The 15,361-nt window shown below is 41.7% G+C and overlaps 1 protein-coding gene across 2 annotated transcripts in view; it reads right to left on the bottom strand.

The window, feature by feature from the left end:
• Positions 1-722: 722 nt before the first annotated feature.
• The window catches only part of NIPAL2 (NIPA like domain containing 2), a 68,094-nt gene continuing 53,455 nt past the window's right edge, over positions 723-15,361 (bottom strand). For both annotated transcript variants that reach the window (XM_073330484.1, XM_073330485.1), the window contains 4 exons: positions 12,119-12,207; positions 8,306-8,369; positions 5,279-5,373; positions 723-4,938 (listed from right to left, as the gene is read on the bottom strand). In XM_073330484.1, coding sequence (XP_073186585.1) covers positions 4,844-4,938; positions 5,279-5,373; positions 8,306-8,369; positions 12,119-12,207 — 343 coding nt within the window. In that variant the 3' untranslated portion in view covers positions 723-4,843. The remainder of the gene's footprint in view (positions 4,939-5,278; positions 5,374-8,305; positions 8,370-12,118; positions 12,208-15,361) is intronic.

Genomic DNA, 15,361 nt, shown 5'->3' with positions numbered 1-15,361 from the left:
CAATAATCCGTTTGCAGCCAACAATATGCAATCAGGGCAAAAGCTAAATCCAATGCATAGGTAATTTGCAACCAGTAGACCTGCTCTACTCCTAGCCTTGAAAGTAGAAGGGCACTTGACATCCTGGCATCTGAATGAGCAGTTCAATTGCTGATTGACTAGCGTTATCCTTAGGCTTCCTTTATTATTATTCCTGTGGGGCTGGAATTCTACAATAGAGTCAGATTTAAGATTCAGGTACCATGCTCATGGATAGCATCCTTGTCTGGCTTATAGGCACAGAGAGTTGAGTTGCAGAGCCTATATTTAAAAGAAAATAGATAACAGTTTTCAAATTAGAACTAATGAGAACGTGATTAAACAGGTGGCTTTAACACTGTTTTACATTAAATTAATGTATTACTGCAGGACATAGAGTTAATGCCTTAAACACGCGTAGCTTCCCGTGGATATGAATGATTAAACCAATTGTTACATTTTGCTAGGTCACATCAGGAAAAATGGAACTGACTGATTTAAGCCTCCAGCACATGCACACACTTGCCAACACTCAGCTGGAGATTTTCAAGCCTGGAATAGGCATTTGCCTCCCCTATTGCAATTTGCTGGAGTCTGCCACCACTGTGCTTGCCAGAATTATTAAGCTTGTCAGAGGAACAGCATTGGCATTTGTCCTTTGTGCGATAGTTGATATCCATAAATCCAAACCAGTGTTAACACCGGAACAGAACTTGTCTTCCCCTCTCTCCCCCTCACCTTCTTTTAATTAATTTCCTTGAGGTTTAATAGTGTGCTTAACAGGCTCAGTAGTATCCCTTATCCTCTCTAACATAGCGAGCCAGAAAAAGCAAAGACCCAGAGGCTGTTAGTAGGCAATTCTACCTGCGAGTGGAGGATACTGCTGGTAATGCATCACAACGCAATAAAATACATCAACCACCTTGATATTTCAACCTCTAGTGTTCCAAGAATAGATGCTCTGTATTTTTACAAAGAAACTGTAATGAAGGACATAACGAGAATGAATTTAATGGAAATACTAAACATCACCATTCCCCATATAATCTTGTTTTCTTTGAACAACGTTTAATTGTTATTATTAGCAAAAGAATCCTGACAATCTACAGACTGACGACTATGCATGTGAACATATTTTAATAGTCAATGTAGTAACATGAGTAATCGATTCATAGTTTCAGAAGGGACTATCAGATTATCCCATTTGACCTCCTGATGAACATACACCCTAGAATTTCATCCAGTTCTTCTTTGCATGATTGCACATGGCCATTCCACTTAAGGCATGTGCACATGCAGCCCATTGGAGCTGGAGATGTTTTTCCCTTAGTGGTAGCTGTTGTGGCATGTTTTCCAGACCTAGACTCATTTATGGCTCTTTTCTGCAGGCTCCCTGTAGTCACATCCTTTTAAAAATATGGACACCAGTACTGTACACAGAATTCCAGTGTCAGTCTCAGCATGCCTTACACATTTCCATCGACTCTGCAGATGAAAATACTAATGGGACTACCCAGAGATGATGCTATTGCCTTGTGAAAAATGCTGCTTTCAGATTTACTATTACAGATTTACAGACATAGACTAAGCGGCAGATTTTCAACTGCTCTGCTCCAACTCAGCAAGAGGGGGAACGAGAAGGGAGCTCTCTAACTGGTTCCTTGACCCAAAGCAGCAGGGGAAAAGCTCTGCACTGAGTGTGAAGTGCCTCTGGGATCTTATACCAGGGGATGGTCTGGGGTAGTGGAACACTGTTCCCACCACAGCTCCCCACCTACTCCAAGGGTTGAGTGGGTGGCTGGTACAGGAGGTGACAGACCAGCCTCTACCACTTGAGTGTTCTCCTGAATAGGGGAAATTCTCAGTTGGGCATTACCAGCCATTTTAAGGCCACTTTGCACCACTTACATGACACTAAATGGAACTAGACTGGGCAATCTGGTCCTAAAAGTCTATTGATGACACACTGAAATTTTTGAATACAATTATAAACAAATCTAGGTGGCTGAGCTTTCAAGTCGTGTCCATGTGACCATCCACAAAAGTGGATCTTGCACTTTTGAGAGAGAAAAAGGTTAAGTTGTTTGCAAAAGTCCCATGCAGAATCAATGGCAGAGCCATGATTAGAATTCAAAAGTTCCTGTTTCCAGTCCCATACTCAAGTTAAAGTTCTGACTTCCCCTGCACAGTGTCTATCAGCCGTGTAGCAAGGGTTGAATCAATCCTGCTGGCCCTGGTTTGTCAGATTTACAAACTAGACACTGCAGAAACCATTCAGAGGGGCTGACTTTGGCCTTCTATTTATTTCTGTAGATTTTATATTGTACCTATTCAGGCTCTAGGCAGATTCAACTTGTAGAACAGGTTTCAAAGGTCACATTGGGCCCAAGATATTGATCTTCAGGGAAGAAAAGGTTCTTACAAAATTTAATACAATAAAAAACATTTCTATGTTTTTCTTTAGAGTCCAATGAAAAGGTTTATGTTTTAACAAACATTCGTCTATAGTGTTTGCAACCTAAACATCACTAGGGCAATCTGAAATTGACTAGAAGCGGATTCTAAACACAGCGAAACTGACAAGTTTATTTTTGGGGGCAGTACTAATGAATGCCCATTACTATATATTACAGTAGTGTAACATGAACTTATGTAGATTAATTGAAGTGTGCCTAAGTATCTATATCAAGTCTGATGACCATTGTTAATTGTGTAATTACATATCAGTGGCTCCTAGAACTTTTAATCAATATATCAATTTCAATTACACTTAATTTTACACCGGAAGTTATCCCTCCCCATCTATAGAACATCATTTTATTTTTTATTAAACCGTCAGAAGGAGGTGATGTGTCACACAGAATTACAGTACTTTTAAAATAAATAATGGATTTACCCAGAGATTTTGCATTCAATTTCCTACTGTGACTAGAAAATCCTGGGAGAATTTCCTCCTTCACCCCTCCCAAATCATGGAAACAAATTTCAGAGAGGTATCTGCTGCCATTACTTAAAAAAAATAGTATTTCTAGGAAATAATAGCAATGAAAGTTATAGACATCTTATTTCCATCTTTAGCAGACATTTTCACTTGACAGGTAAAAAGGGTGCTTAAAGTTGAGCTACAAAGGAAAGAAAAATTCAGTTAGTGCCCTTTTGATTCTTTAGGGTGTGTTAAAAAAATCTGCATTTTTACCGGAGATTGATCAGTAATATAAAGTCTAGTCTTTCCTGTTTTTGCTGGAAGACCCATTGGGCATCTGAGAGATATAGATGGGCAGCTTCCTCGAACTTTAATAGAAAAGTGGGGGAGGGTGGTATTGAATCCCTGGGTACGTGACTCTATGCCAATTTGCAAAAGCTTAAATCACAAATTAAAAAATTCCCTGAATCTTGGATGTAGGGAGATTAATGTATAGCAAAATGTACCATTTTCTAGGTACTTCAACATGTCTAATAAACAAATCAGTGTTTAAACTACTAAAGTCACTTTGACTGGATCTCTTCTAAAATGAAAATACTGACTACAAAAATAGTGTGTTTAGAAGAGGCATCATTCAGCAGACCCCATTGAGCTGGCTGCATATGATATATGATGTACTTTTAAAAGAGCAAAAGTATTTTGTACAAGGTTCAAATAGTAACTCCAAACACTTATAAAGTGCTTCTTCTTTTCCCTCAGAGCACCCATCTAATCCTCACAACATACCCATGAGGTAGATTAGTATTAGCAGACAGAAGCAGAAACTGAGGCTGTGTATCTCCCTACGGCCATAAGTAACTTTCTCCTGTGAGTCAGCACCTAAAGTAGGATTACGGCTTTCTGACTCGAAGCCCCAAACTCAGTCTGCGTGACCACAGCTGCTGCCAGCACTCGCTCTCTAGCTTACTGCAGGGAAGTCTTTTTATGAAGGAAAAAAATATATTTTAGCCCAGTGGCTTATCCTTCGTGATCCTGATTCTTTTACCCACACGACATTTCCGTTGACTTCATCGACTGGGCCCCCTATATTGAACTCACTTTTTCCCCAGCCGAGCCTATTCAAAATACAACAGCAGTGGAAGGTTGGCTTCCCATTTCTCTATTGGAAGAGTGTGCACCCTCTTCAAAATCCCCACCAAAAACGTATATTTTCTAATGAAGACAGAGGGGGCAAGGCTCAGAACGGATTGTATTGAAATAGCTGCTTGCTGCTCCAGTCCAGTAGGACAGAGACAAGCTCCCCTCCCAGAGGGCTCCTTTGGAGGAATTGATAATGCCAAGCCTTTTACCATATCTCAACATAAATTCATACCATGTGAATGTATCCATATTTATATATTGGAACAAATCCCACTCACTTTACTCACATGTGTAGTTCCTTTGAAGGCAACGGGACTAGCTGTATGTATAGGCAAGCAGGATTTCTCCCAACAGATGCTTTCATAGAAACACACTATATTTTGATTACTTATTTTTAAAGGAATTAAGCACCTATAAATGCAGGCAGGTGAAGTGGGTGCTTTGGAAAATCCCACTGTGTGGCTAGCTGCATCTTTAGGCATCTAAATACCTTTAAATACCTGGTCCTAAACCACCAGTAAGAGGTATTTTACCAGGAAAATATCCAGCTCCATTTAATGGTTACTAGCTTTATAGCTCTCCTGGCTCATTGTAACACATTTGTGATAGGCAGGGGACACGTAAGGATACTTAAATAACACTAAGAGTTCTCAACATAAAATAACATGACACACACACTGAATATATGCAATCAACATGGGGTGCTGAATATGATGTCAATGAATAGAGAGTTCCTCTTGTTAACTGGAATTGAAGGTGCTCTTAGCTCTGAGCCCTCGTCCAGTCATCTTCATCATGCAAAGTGCCATAGGATAAGCTGTTTGAATCCAGCTGTATTTTGTCAATAATGTTTTTTCCTGTGAGAATGGGAAAAAACAAAAAAACTCAATGAAAAAAAAATCACAATTCTGCTAATCCATTATTTTTCTGTTAAAGGCTCCTCAGTCTAGATGCCTTTTGTTTTCCTTTGATAGGCTGTGGCAACCGTTAAGAAATAATTTAAGAAAGTCTTTGAAAAAAATCAATTGGAAATAGGAATAGAAATGAAAAAAAAAGTAAGTTTATTAAATATGATTGGAGGATATTTCTACTTCAATTCTCCCCATTCATTCCCCACTCCATTACCTGGTGCATTTAGACTTTTAAACATAGGTGACCGGCAAATATTTGACAAAGAACTTCCAAAACCATGCTTACCAGGAATGTGTCCACAGTCAATATAAGGAACTTGCAAATGCTCCTCTTTTCGATTTCGTGTGATTACAAACACACCAAGAAATGACAGAAGACACCTACAAAGGCATTGTGAAAATAAGGTTAGAAGCAGCTCATTGCATTTGAAATGTGGGTCTTGTCTTGGGTATCCATGTTTCTCTCTCAACAGCTTCCAAATCTGAGCTGCTCAGTTTACAAGTAAAGAGAATTAGTTTTTCATGACTGGCAGCCCAGCAAACTCATCCAGGGCTCAGTGGGTCTGTCTACACAGCAAAGAAAAAACCGCGGCTGGTCCATGTCAGCTGACTCAGGCTCGCATGGCTCAGTCTGCGGGGCTATTTCATTGTTGTGTAGGCTTCTGAGCTCAGGCTGGAGCCTGAGCTCTGTGTGACGGTGCACCCTATAAGGCTTTATGGAAATATGCTTATGAGTGTATATATAACATAAAAGGAAAATGTTTTATGCTACATATGCCATGTAACATAACTCTGTAAAGGTTATGAATCTACTCATCCCATTTGTATGCATGTACCATCTTTGTATTCGAAGTTATGAATATTGGCTGTGTACTTGCTTGATTTTTAAGTAGCCTTTGTAAAGCATCTGGTCAGCTTCCTGAGAAAGGAATGTGCAAATTAAGTGCCCAATCAAGAAGCACTTAAGGGACAATGGATCGGAAGGCTCCAATTCACATAAGAAGTCTACATGAGGACATTCAAGGTAACATGTGAACAAGCCTGTAAAAACTGAGTCATGCATGGACATGTGACTTGCCCATGTGACTCCAAAACTCCATCTTGGAGCTGGACTTTGCATAGGAGAGAGGAGGGGGTCTCCACCCACAAGGAAAAGTCTATTTAAACCCCTGGGAGACCCCTCCATTTTGTCTTCAGCTGACTAAAGAGAGAACCTCTCAACCCCCAACGATATCTGAAAGAAACTGGAACAAAGGACAGTAACTACAGGGGGTGTGAGTGATTGCTGGACCCAGACTAGAAGGAGACTAGTCTGTAAAAGGAAGCTTACTGGGTGAGGTTTTTATCCGTATTCAGTTTTCTTAGACATAGACTTGCGTGTTCTATTTTATTTTGCTTGGTAATTCACTTTATTCTGTCTGTTACTACTTGGAACCACTTAAATCCTACTTTTTGTATTTAATAAAATCACTTTTTACTTATTAATTAACCCACAGTATGTATTAATACCGGGGGGGGGGGGCAAACAGCTCTGCATATCTCTCTATCAGTGTTATAGAGGGCAAACAATTTATGAGTTTACCCTGTATAAGCTTTTGGAACCCCATTGGGAGTTGGGCATCTAAGTGTTAAAGACAGGAACACTTCAGTAAATTGCTTTCAGTTAAGTCTTCAGCTCTGGGGCATGTGGTTCAGACCCTGGGTCTGGGTTTGCAGCAGACTGGCATGTCTGGCTCAACAAGACAGGGTGCTGGAGTCCCAAGCTGGCAGGGAAAGGAGGGGCAGAAGTAATCTTGGCACATCAGTTGGCAGCCCAAAGGGGGTTTCTGTGATCCAACCCATCACACTCTGGAACCCTCTACCCCACAGGATCCTAGAGGCCAGGTTTTAGCCTGAGCCCAGACATCTACACAGCAATGAAACAGCCCTGAGGTTTTTCTTTGTGTGTAGACATACCCAATGTCAGGCTGGGCTCTTAAATGGGAGGGAGATCTGAGAAGATAACAAAGGTTCTGGGGACCAAATTATGCTCTTGACAATCCCTCGGCAGTTTATGGATTCCTGTGGGTTTTCAAAGGCTGTTTGCCTTACTCACATACCTAGTCTCACTGACTTCAAAGGAACTGATATGAGAAAGGTGAGCTGAGCCCCAAACTAAGCCACAGCAAGGAAAACATATTTGCATCCTGGAACAATTGTTTGTGGAGTATCTAGACTAACATTTACAGTTACATTGATTATCAGTTAACTCAAGTTACAACACAATCAAAAACTCTAGTCTAGACAGGTCCTCTGTTTCGCTCATTTTACTTTTGTGTCTCACAACCAGGCTTCTGGCTGGCAGTGATTTTGAACTGCTTGGTAAGTGTCTTCTGTCCATCCAAGGCTGTCCACAACATCAACTTCATGCCTGCCAAGTGTGTGCATTTAATTTGTGTATCTTCATTTTCTACCACTTTCACTACAAACACTGTCAGTCACACAAACCATTAAACAGTTCTATGGGGCTTCTCAGTCCTACCTGAAGTGGGAGTGGTCATATACAATTATCAGTTGTGTTTGTTGGACTACATTAGGGCCAGGCATCTAATGGGAACTGTTCTTCCACTTGTGTGTTAAGTATCCCATTCCCATCAACAATGATCTCTCAGCTATCACCTGGACCTTTACTGTACTGGCAACTCCTGAGGAATCTGTGGCAGTTTCTGTTTCACTTGGCTGCATGACAGGTAGGCTGCCCTTCAAGCATTTACTGCTACCACTTATTTAGCATGACATGATCTATAATCACCAACAGGCAGATTGTCCCTTCCTGTCCAAAGACAACAGGAGAGAGGCAGGCCTTTACTAAAGTGAGCACGGTGCCTTCTGGGTGATTAACTAACACTATTGCCCAAGGCTAGTAGCAGCAGAGAACAGCAGGACATGCAGGTAGAAGACAACATGGACTTTTCTAGCACTAATCAGTACTTACTCCATAATGCGATCATTGATGGAAAACAGCCAATGATTTGTCTCATTTACAAAGGGAATATGTGATGTTTGCTTTTCATTCCACTAGGGGGAGTGGGAGAGATAGGGTCTCACAAATGGCTAATATTAATATTTTTACAGGTTTGGATTCAAAAACAGGCCCTTACAACAAAACACAAATATTAGCCTTTGCAATGTTTTTTATCCTACTGTAACAGCTGCCCCCTAACACATTGCAATGGAATAGGTTTTTTCTTCAGGAAAAAAGGAAAACTTGTTCAGAAAGGTAAGGGCTATTTTGATACAAACTTTGTTACAGATTTTCAGTAGATACACTTACCCGAATAGAAACATGAACACACTCAGCAAAGCTGCACCTTGGAATTCCTGATAAAATATGACCCCTAGAACGTGACAGAAACAAGAACTGCAGATCTTGAACAAATTCCAAGTGATATGAATTACTGATGACAGGGTCAGAAGCTAGGTTATGAACAAGTGGAAAAAAATCCCAAATACATCAATACAAATTTTGGGTGGGTTCATATTATATGCCCATATTCAGTATCTATGCCTTTTTTTAGATAACGGTAATTGCATATATCTTGATAAGATCTCACTCTACCAGGTTTGGACTTCTTGCTTGTGTTGTTAATTATTCAGTATAGTCACATTTTTTATTGCCAATAACTGAAAATCCTTGTTAAGTGTAAAAGATATTTTTAAAGAATGAAACCTTGTTGAATTACATATAGGTCCTTACACAGAGTTTATTCAGGTCAGGCTCAGACTGAGGGCTTGTCTACATGCAGAGTTGCAACAATTTAACTAAAGGTGTTGTTTTAAATGAATTTAGTTAAGTACAAAAAGATCTGTGGACACTCTTACTTCAGATTAAATCAGGTTTGTTTGGGTTTAGCTTAGTCAATTAGGAACACATTTAAAACTGCAATAAGTTCCTCTTAAACCACATAGCGGCTTGCACCATTTCAGCTGGTTTAACTAAACAGGTGCAGATTTGAATATTGACCAGAGGATCCCAAACTGTGGTCCACCGACCACCAGTGGTCTGCAACTTCATTCAGGTGGTCCACAGATAGTTCCCGCTAAGGTGTGTGCCTCGGTGGCTGCACATGAGAGAATGAAAGGTCGCCCACCTAACTTTATGTCAGTTCCATATTGTGGGGCTGCAGGAGAGAGAAGGAGAGACCCCCCCACACACCCTCCTTTGCAGCCCCAGCTTGAGGGCTGCCACAGTGGGGGAGAGAGGGCACATCCATCACATTAGAAAGTTAAGACTACTGATATTAAAATATGCGTTGTGTGCTTTTATTTGTAGAACAAAAAAAGTTAATTATTATTACTTTTTTTTATATATAGTGCTTTTATCCAAAGTGCTTTACAATAGTTAGCTAATGGTACAAACAACATTTGGAAAGATCATTAAGAGACCCTCCGCAATTTTCAAGGGGTCCCCCCCAAAAAAAAGGTTTGAGAACCACTTATCTAGATGATCCTGAATAAGGATCTGGCCTTTAAAAAAAGTAGGCATAAGACCAAACGCTCCACATGGTTATTCCAGTGCAACTCCTTTTGGCCAATGTCTCCTCTCAGTCACAAGGTGTAGGTCTGTTCTAACACAGCTGATGAGGCAATCTTCATGGAACTCCCTTCAGCATTAATGGAAGTTCTGAATATTAAATTTCCTGCAGACCAATGACAGGACTGCCCCTGTGTGCGTTAAAATCGGTCATAAATATTATAGCTGTATAATTTTGGCTTATTGCTGACATAGCATCTTTAGGTACATCTACACTGCAATAAATAAAATAAATACAAAAAGAATTAGGGCTCACTTTATATTATGATTATTGATTACAAATATTTGCACTGTAAAAAAGATAAACAAAATAAATAGTATTTTTCAATTCACTTCATATAAATTCTGCAGTCAATCTCTTTATCATGAAAGTGCAACTTACAAATGTAGAATTTTTTTTTGCATACCTACACTCAAAAATAAAACAATGTCAAACTTTAGACCCTACAAGTCCACTCACTTCTTGTTCAGCCAATCGCTAAGACAAACAAGTTTGTTTGTATTTACGGGAGAGAATGCTGCCTGCTTCTAATTTACAATGAAAAGTGAGAACAGGTGCTAAACATTCATATGCCCCTTCATGCTTCCATTCCAGAGGACATGCTTCCATGCTGATGACGGGTTCTGCTCTATAATAATCCAAAGCAGTGCGGACTGACACACATTCATTTAAATCATCTGAATCAGATACCACCAGCAGAAGGTTGATATTCTTTTTTCGTGGTTTGGGTTCTCTAGTTTCCGTATTGGAGTGTTGTTCTTTTAAGACTTCTGACAGCATGTTCCACACCTCGTCCCTCTCAGATTTTGGAAGCCACTTCAGATTCTTAAACCTTGGTCGAGTGCTGTAGCTATCTTTAGAAATCTCATATTGGTACCTTCTTTGTGTTCTGTCAAATCTGAAGTGAAAGTGTTCTTAAATCAAACAACATATGCTGGGTTGCCATAACAGGAAAATAAGGCAGAATGTGGGTAAAACCATCAGTAGGAGACATACAATTCTCCCCCAAGGAGTTCAGTCACAAATTTAATTAACACATTATTTTTTTAAAATGAGCGTCATCAGCATGGAGGCATGTCCTCTGGAATGGTGGCTGAAGCATGAAGGGGTATACGACTGTTTAGCACATCTGGCACGTAAATACCTTGCAACGCTGGCTACAAAAGTGCCATGTGAACACCTGTTCTCACTTTCAGGTGACATTGTAAATAAGAAGCAGGCAGCATTATCTCCTATAAATATAAACAAACTTGTTTGTCTTCGCAATTGGCTGAACAAGAAGAAAGACTAAGTGGACATGTAGACTCTAAAGTTTCACATTTCTTTGTTTTTGAGTGCAATTATGTAACCAAAAAAAATCTACATTTGCAAGGTGCACTTTCATGATAAAGAGATCACACTACAGTACTTGTATGAGGTGAATTTAAAAAATACTATTTATTTTATCTTTTTCACAGTGAAAATATTTGTAATAAAAATAATACTATAAAGTGAGCACTGTACACGTTGTGTTCTGTGTTGTAATGGAAATCAATATATTTGAAAATGTAGAAAAGCATCCAAAATAGTTATAATAAATGTAAATTGGCATTTCATTATTGTTTAACAGTGCAATTAAAACTCAGATTAATCACAATTAATTTTTTTAATCTAGTTAATTTGTTTTCCGTTAATTGCTTGAGTTAACTGTGATTGATTGACAGCCCTAAAAATTTTAAAAACCCGTGGCAGTGAGTCTTAGAGCCCGAGTCAACAGATTTGGGCTCGTGCCGTGGGGCTTAAAATAGTCGTAAAGACATTCCTAATCAGGCTGGGGACCTCCCCTTTGCCAGGTTTCAAAGCCTGGGTTCCAGCTCAAGCCTGAATGTCCACACTGCTATTTTTAGCCTAACAAGCCTGAATCAATTGACCCAGGCTCGGAGACTCACTGCTGCAGAATTTGTTTTCAGTTTAAATGTCTTCATCTTTCTCTCCTCTCTTGTTCTTTCAGTGCAGACGATTTCCAAGATTTTCAGTCTCTTTTTAATGAGATCAAGTTCAAAGTTCTCACCCAGAATAAAATGTTATAAGGTTTAAAGGCCTTTGGAGTATTTTATTTCCTTCACTTAACCTCAAATTCAGCCTTCTGAAATATAATACACAAACTACTACAAAACACAGCTGTCTGTCATTTGAGTAGCTTGCCACACTATTAAAATTACTTTACCAGCTAGGATATGGAGACGCCAATGTACACATGGTAAGCACATTTATGGTACTTCCAGAGGAGGCTAATACTAATGACAGTACCTAATAAGCCAGTAAAGCAGAATAAACTGTACATGGCTGTACTATATTGGAAAAGCTAGAATCTGATGACATTTAATTTTATTTCAAAGTTCTGAACTTATGATTTTCAAAATAAAAATATTTTCAAAATATACATCTGTTGTATTACATAAAGATCTCTCCCTGAAGATAAAAGTGATTTGTTTGCATTCCTGATTCAAAGAAGAGAATTCAATCTTGCTATTTAGAAAGAGCTTTTGTTTGGACAGAAAGTAAAAACAAACCTGCAATGATGGCGCTGGCTGTGAAGAACACAAAGTTAATCGGCACAAGGATGGTTGCATTGTAGAGTTGCATAGCTTGATTTAAGAACCTAAAAGAACACAGTTATTACATCTCCTGGATACAAAGTGTGCTGTGCACTAAGTGTAGTAATAGGTGTAATACTTTCACATCAAAACAACTAACAGCACAGTACAAGTTGGCGTCTGCAGCAGATATGCATACCGGATTTGAACAAGCATAGTACAAATGAATAGTGCAAGATAAAAGATGATGAGCACAGAACATCCAACTCTGAATCAATGAGAGTAACGTTGCATGACTACCAAATTATTCCTGCCTATTAGGAGTAAGACCTGGCTTGGGGACACATAGCTAAATGCTGATTAGCATGATGAGGCTTAAGTTTTCATCTCTTCAGACACCCACGCTCTTCCCCTTTTCAAGAGCTTGATCCAAAGCCCACCAAAGTCAACAGGAATCTTTCTACTCACTGAGCGTTGCATTGGGCCCTTATACCGGCATAGAACAACAGAATTATAGAAGACTAGGGTTGGAAGAGACCTCAGGAGGTCATCTAGTCCAACCCCCTGCTCAAAGCAGGACCAACACCGACTAAATCATCCCAGCCAGGGCTTTGTCAAGCCAGGCCTTTAAAACCTCTAAGGATGGAGATTTCACCACCTCCCTAGGTAACCCATTCGAGTGCTTCACGACCCTCCTAGTGAAATAGTGTTCCCTAATATCCAACCTAGACCTCTCTCACTGCAACTTGAGATCATTGCTTCTTGTTCTGTCATCTGCCACCACTGAGAACAGCCTAGCTCCATCCTCTTTGGAACCCCCCTTCAGGTAGTTGAAAGCAGCTATCAAATCCCCCCTCACTCTTCTCTTCTGCAGACTTAACAATCCCAGTTCCCTCAGCCTCTCCTCGTAAGTCATGTGCCCCAGCACCCTGATCATTTTAATTGCCCTCCGCTGGACTCTCTCCAATTTGTCCACATCCTTTCTGTAGTGGGGGGCCCAAAACTGGATGCAATACTCCAGATGTGGCCTCACCAGTGTCGAATAGAGGGGAATAATCACTTCCCTCGATCTGCTGGCAATGCTCCTACTAATGCAGTCCAATATGCTGTTAGCCTTCTTGGCAACAAGGGCACGCTGTTGACTCGTATCCAGCTTCTCATCCACTGTAATCCCCACGTCCTTTTCTGTGGAACTGCTGCTTAGCCTGTCAGTCCCCAGCCTGTAGCGGTGCATTGGATTCTTCCGTCCTAAGTGCAGGACTCTGTGCTTGTCCTTGTTGAACCTCATCAGATTTCTTTTGGCCCAATCCTCCAATTTGTCTAGGTCACTCTGGACCCTATGCCTACCCTCCAGCATATCTACCTCTCCCCCCATCTGTGAACATCATCCAGATCATTAATGAAGATGTGGAACAAAACCGGCCCCAGGACCAACCCCTGGGGTACTCTGCTTGATACCAGCTGCTAACTAGACATTGAACCGTTGATCACTACCTGTTGAGTCCGACAATCTGGCCAGCTTTCTATCCACTTTACAGTCCATTCATCCAATCCATACTTTTTTAACCTGCTGGCAAGAATACTGTGGGAGACAGATTATGTTTATGAGCAGGGAAGCAAGCAGGAGATTTGAGCCTTTACTCCGCTTAGCGCAGAGGAATAAGGCCTGGTCTCCACACAGAAGTTAGTATAACATTCCTTATTTTGGTGGGAACTGGCATGTGTCCACACACATCTCCCATTGCAAGGTCACTGGATTTGCATTTATTTAATGAAGCCAGTTTGCAAATGCCACAACTCTATTTTGGTGGCAGTTAAATCAATTTAGCTCCAGTGGATGCATCCCACTTCTTATATAAGTGAACAGTCCTCCCATTACTATCCCACACTGCACCAGTCACTGCAGAATTGACCTCTGTGTGGGGGTCAGTATGCCTGGAAACCACTCCTCTGTTTAAACAGCTCTTGCAAATCCACATGGGCCCCATTTACAAGCCACTTTAATAGCAAGCAACTACCATTTCTCAGAGACACACAACTTCTTGGAGAAAATTCAAAAGAGCTATCATGTAGGCCTCATGCATTTGTATGGACCCTTCTGGAGCTCACTGCCTTCAAAGATAGGTGGCAGGAGAAGCATGTGCAATCACAGCTGGGAAATAGTTGGCAGAGTGTCAAAGTGTACAAGCGCGTGCTATCCCCCAAGACAAAAGTCAGAGTCAGAGCAGGAGAAAGGAGCTCACCGAACCTGCCAGCATGTTAAGAACAAACGATGCCACCTCCAGTAAAGCACCCAACTCTACCATTTTATGGTATTTAACCTTAACGTTTAACTTGACTTGTGCCCACACATCATGCAAGACTTTCACCCCAGTTCCAGCTCCTGTACTCTGAATAAAAGAGGCTTAAAAAGCCACAGATTTGGACAGGGAAGAATACCTCCTTCCCTATGTCAGAGGTAAACAGCCATGGGCTATCTGCTGAGGGCCCCCACTAGGATTGCCAACTTTCTAATTGCACAAAACTGAACATCTTAGTCCCGCCCCTTCCCCAAGGCCCTGACCCCCACTGACTACATTCCCCCTCACTCGGTGGCTCGCTGTCTGCCACCTTCACTCACTTTCACTGGGCTGGGGTGTGAGAGGGGGTGAGGGCTTTAACTGGGGGTGCGCGCTCTGGGGTGGGGCCAGAAATGAGGGGTACAGGGTGCAGGAGGGGGCTCCAGGCTGGCGGTTGAGGTGTGGAAGGGGATGAGGGTTCCGGCTGGGGGCTCTGGGGTGGGGCCGGGGATGAGGGGTTTGGGGTCCAGGAGGGGGCTCCAGGTTTGGGGGGCTCAGGGCTGGGGCAGGGGCTTGGGGCTTGGGGCGCCAGCTTACCTCCGGCAGTTCTCAGTCAGCAGTGCAGCAGAGGGGCTAAGGCAGGCTTCCTGCCTGACCTGACTCCGTGCTGAGCCCTGGAAGCGACCAGCAGTACGAGGCTCTGCGTGCTGCTCTCGCCCACAGGCACCACCCCCGCAGCTCCCATTGGCTGCAATTCCCAGCCAATGGGAGTAGGGAGCCGGCGTGTGGGGTGGGGGCAGCACATGGAGTCCTGTGCCCCTCCCCCCACCTAGGAGCCGGACCTGCTGGCCCCTTCCAGGGTGCAGCGTGGAGCCAGGACAGGTAGGGAGCAGCCTGCCTTAGCTCCGCAGCACTTCCGACCAGACTTTTAATGGCCCGG

The sequence above is a fragment of the Lepidochelys kempii genome, chromosome 2 (assembly GCF_965140265.1).
Source record: "Lepidochelys kempii isolate rLepKem1 chromosome 2, rLepKem1.hap2, whole genome shotgun sequence".
Classification (NCBI taxonomy): Eukaryota; Metazoa; Chordata; order Testudines; family Cheloniidae; genus Lepidochelys; species Lepidochelys kempii.
This window is presented reverse-complemented; position numbering and strand designations above follow the sequence as displayed.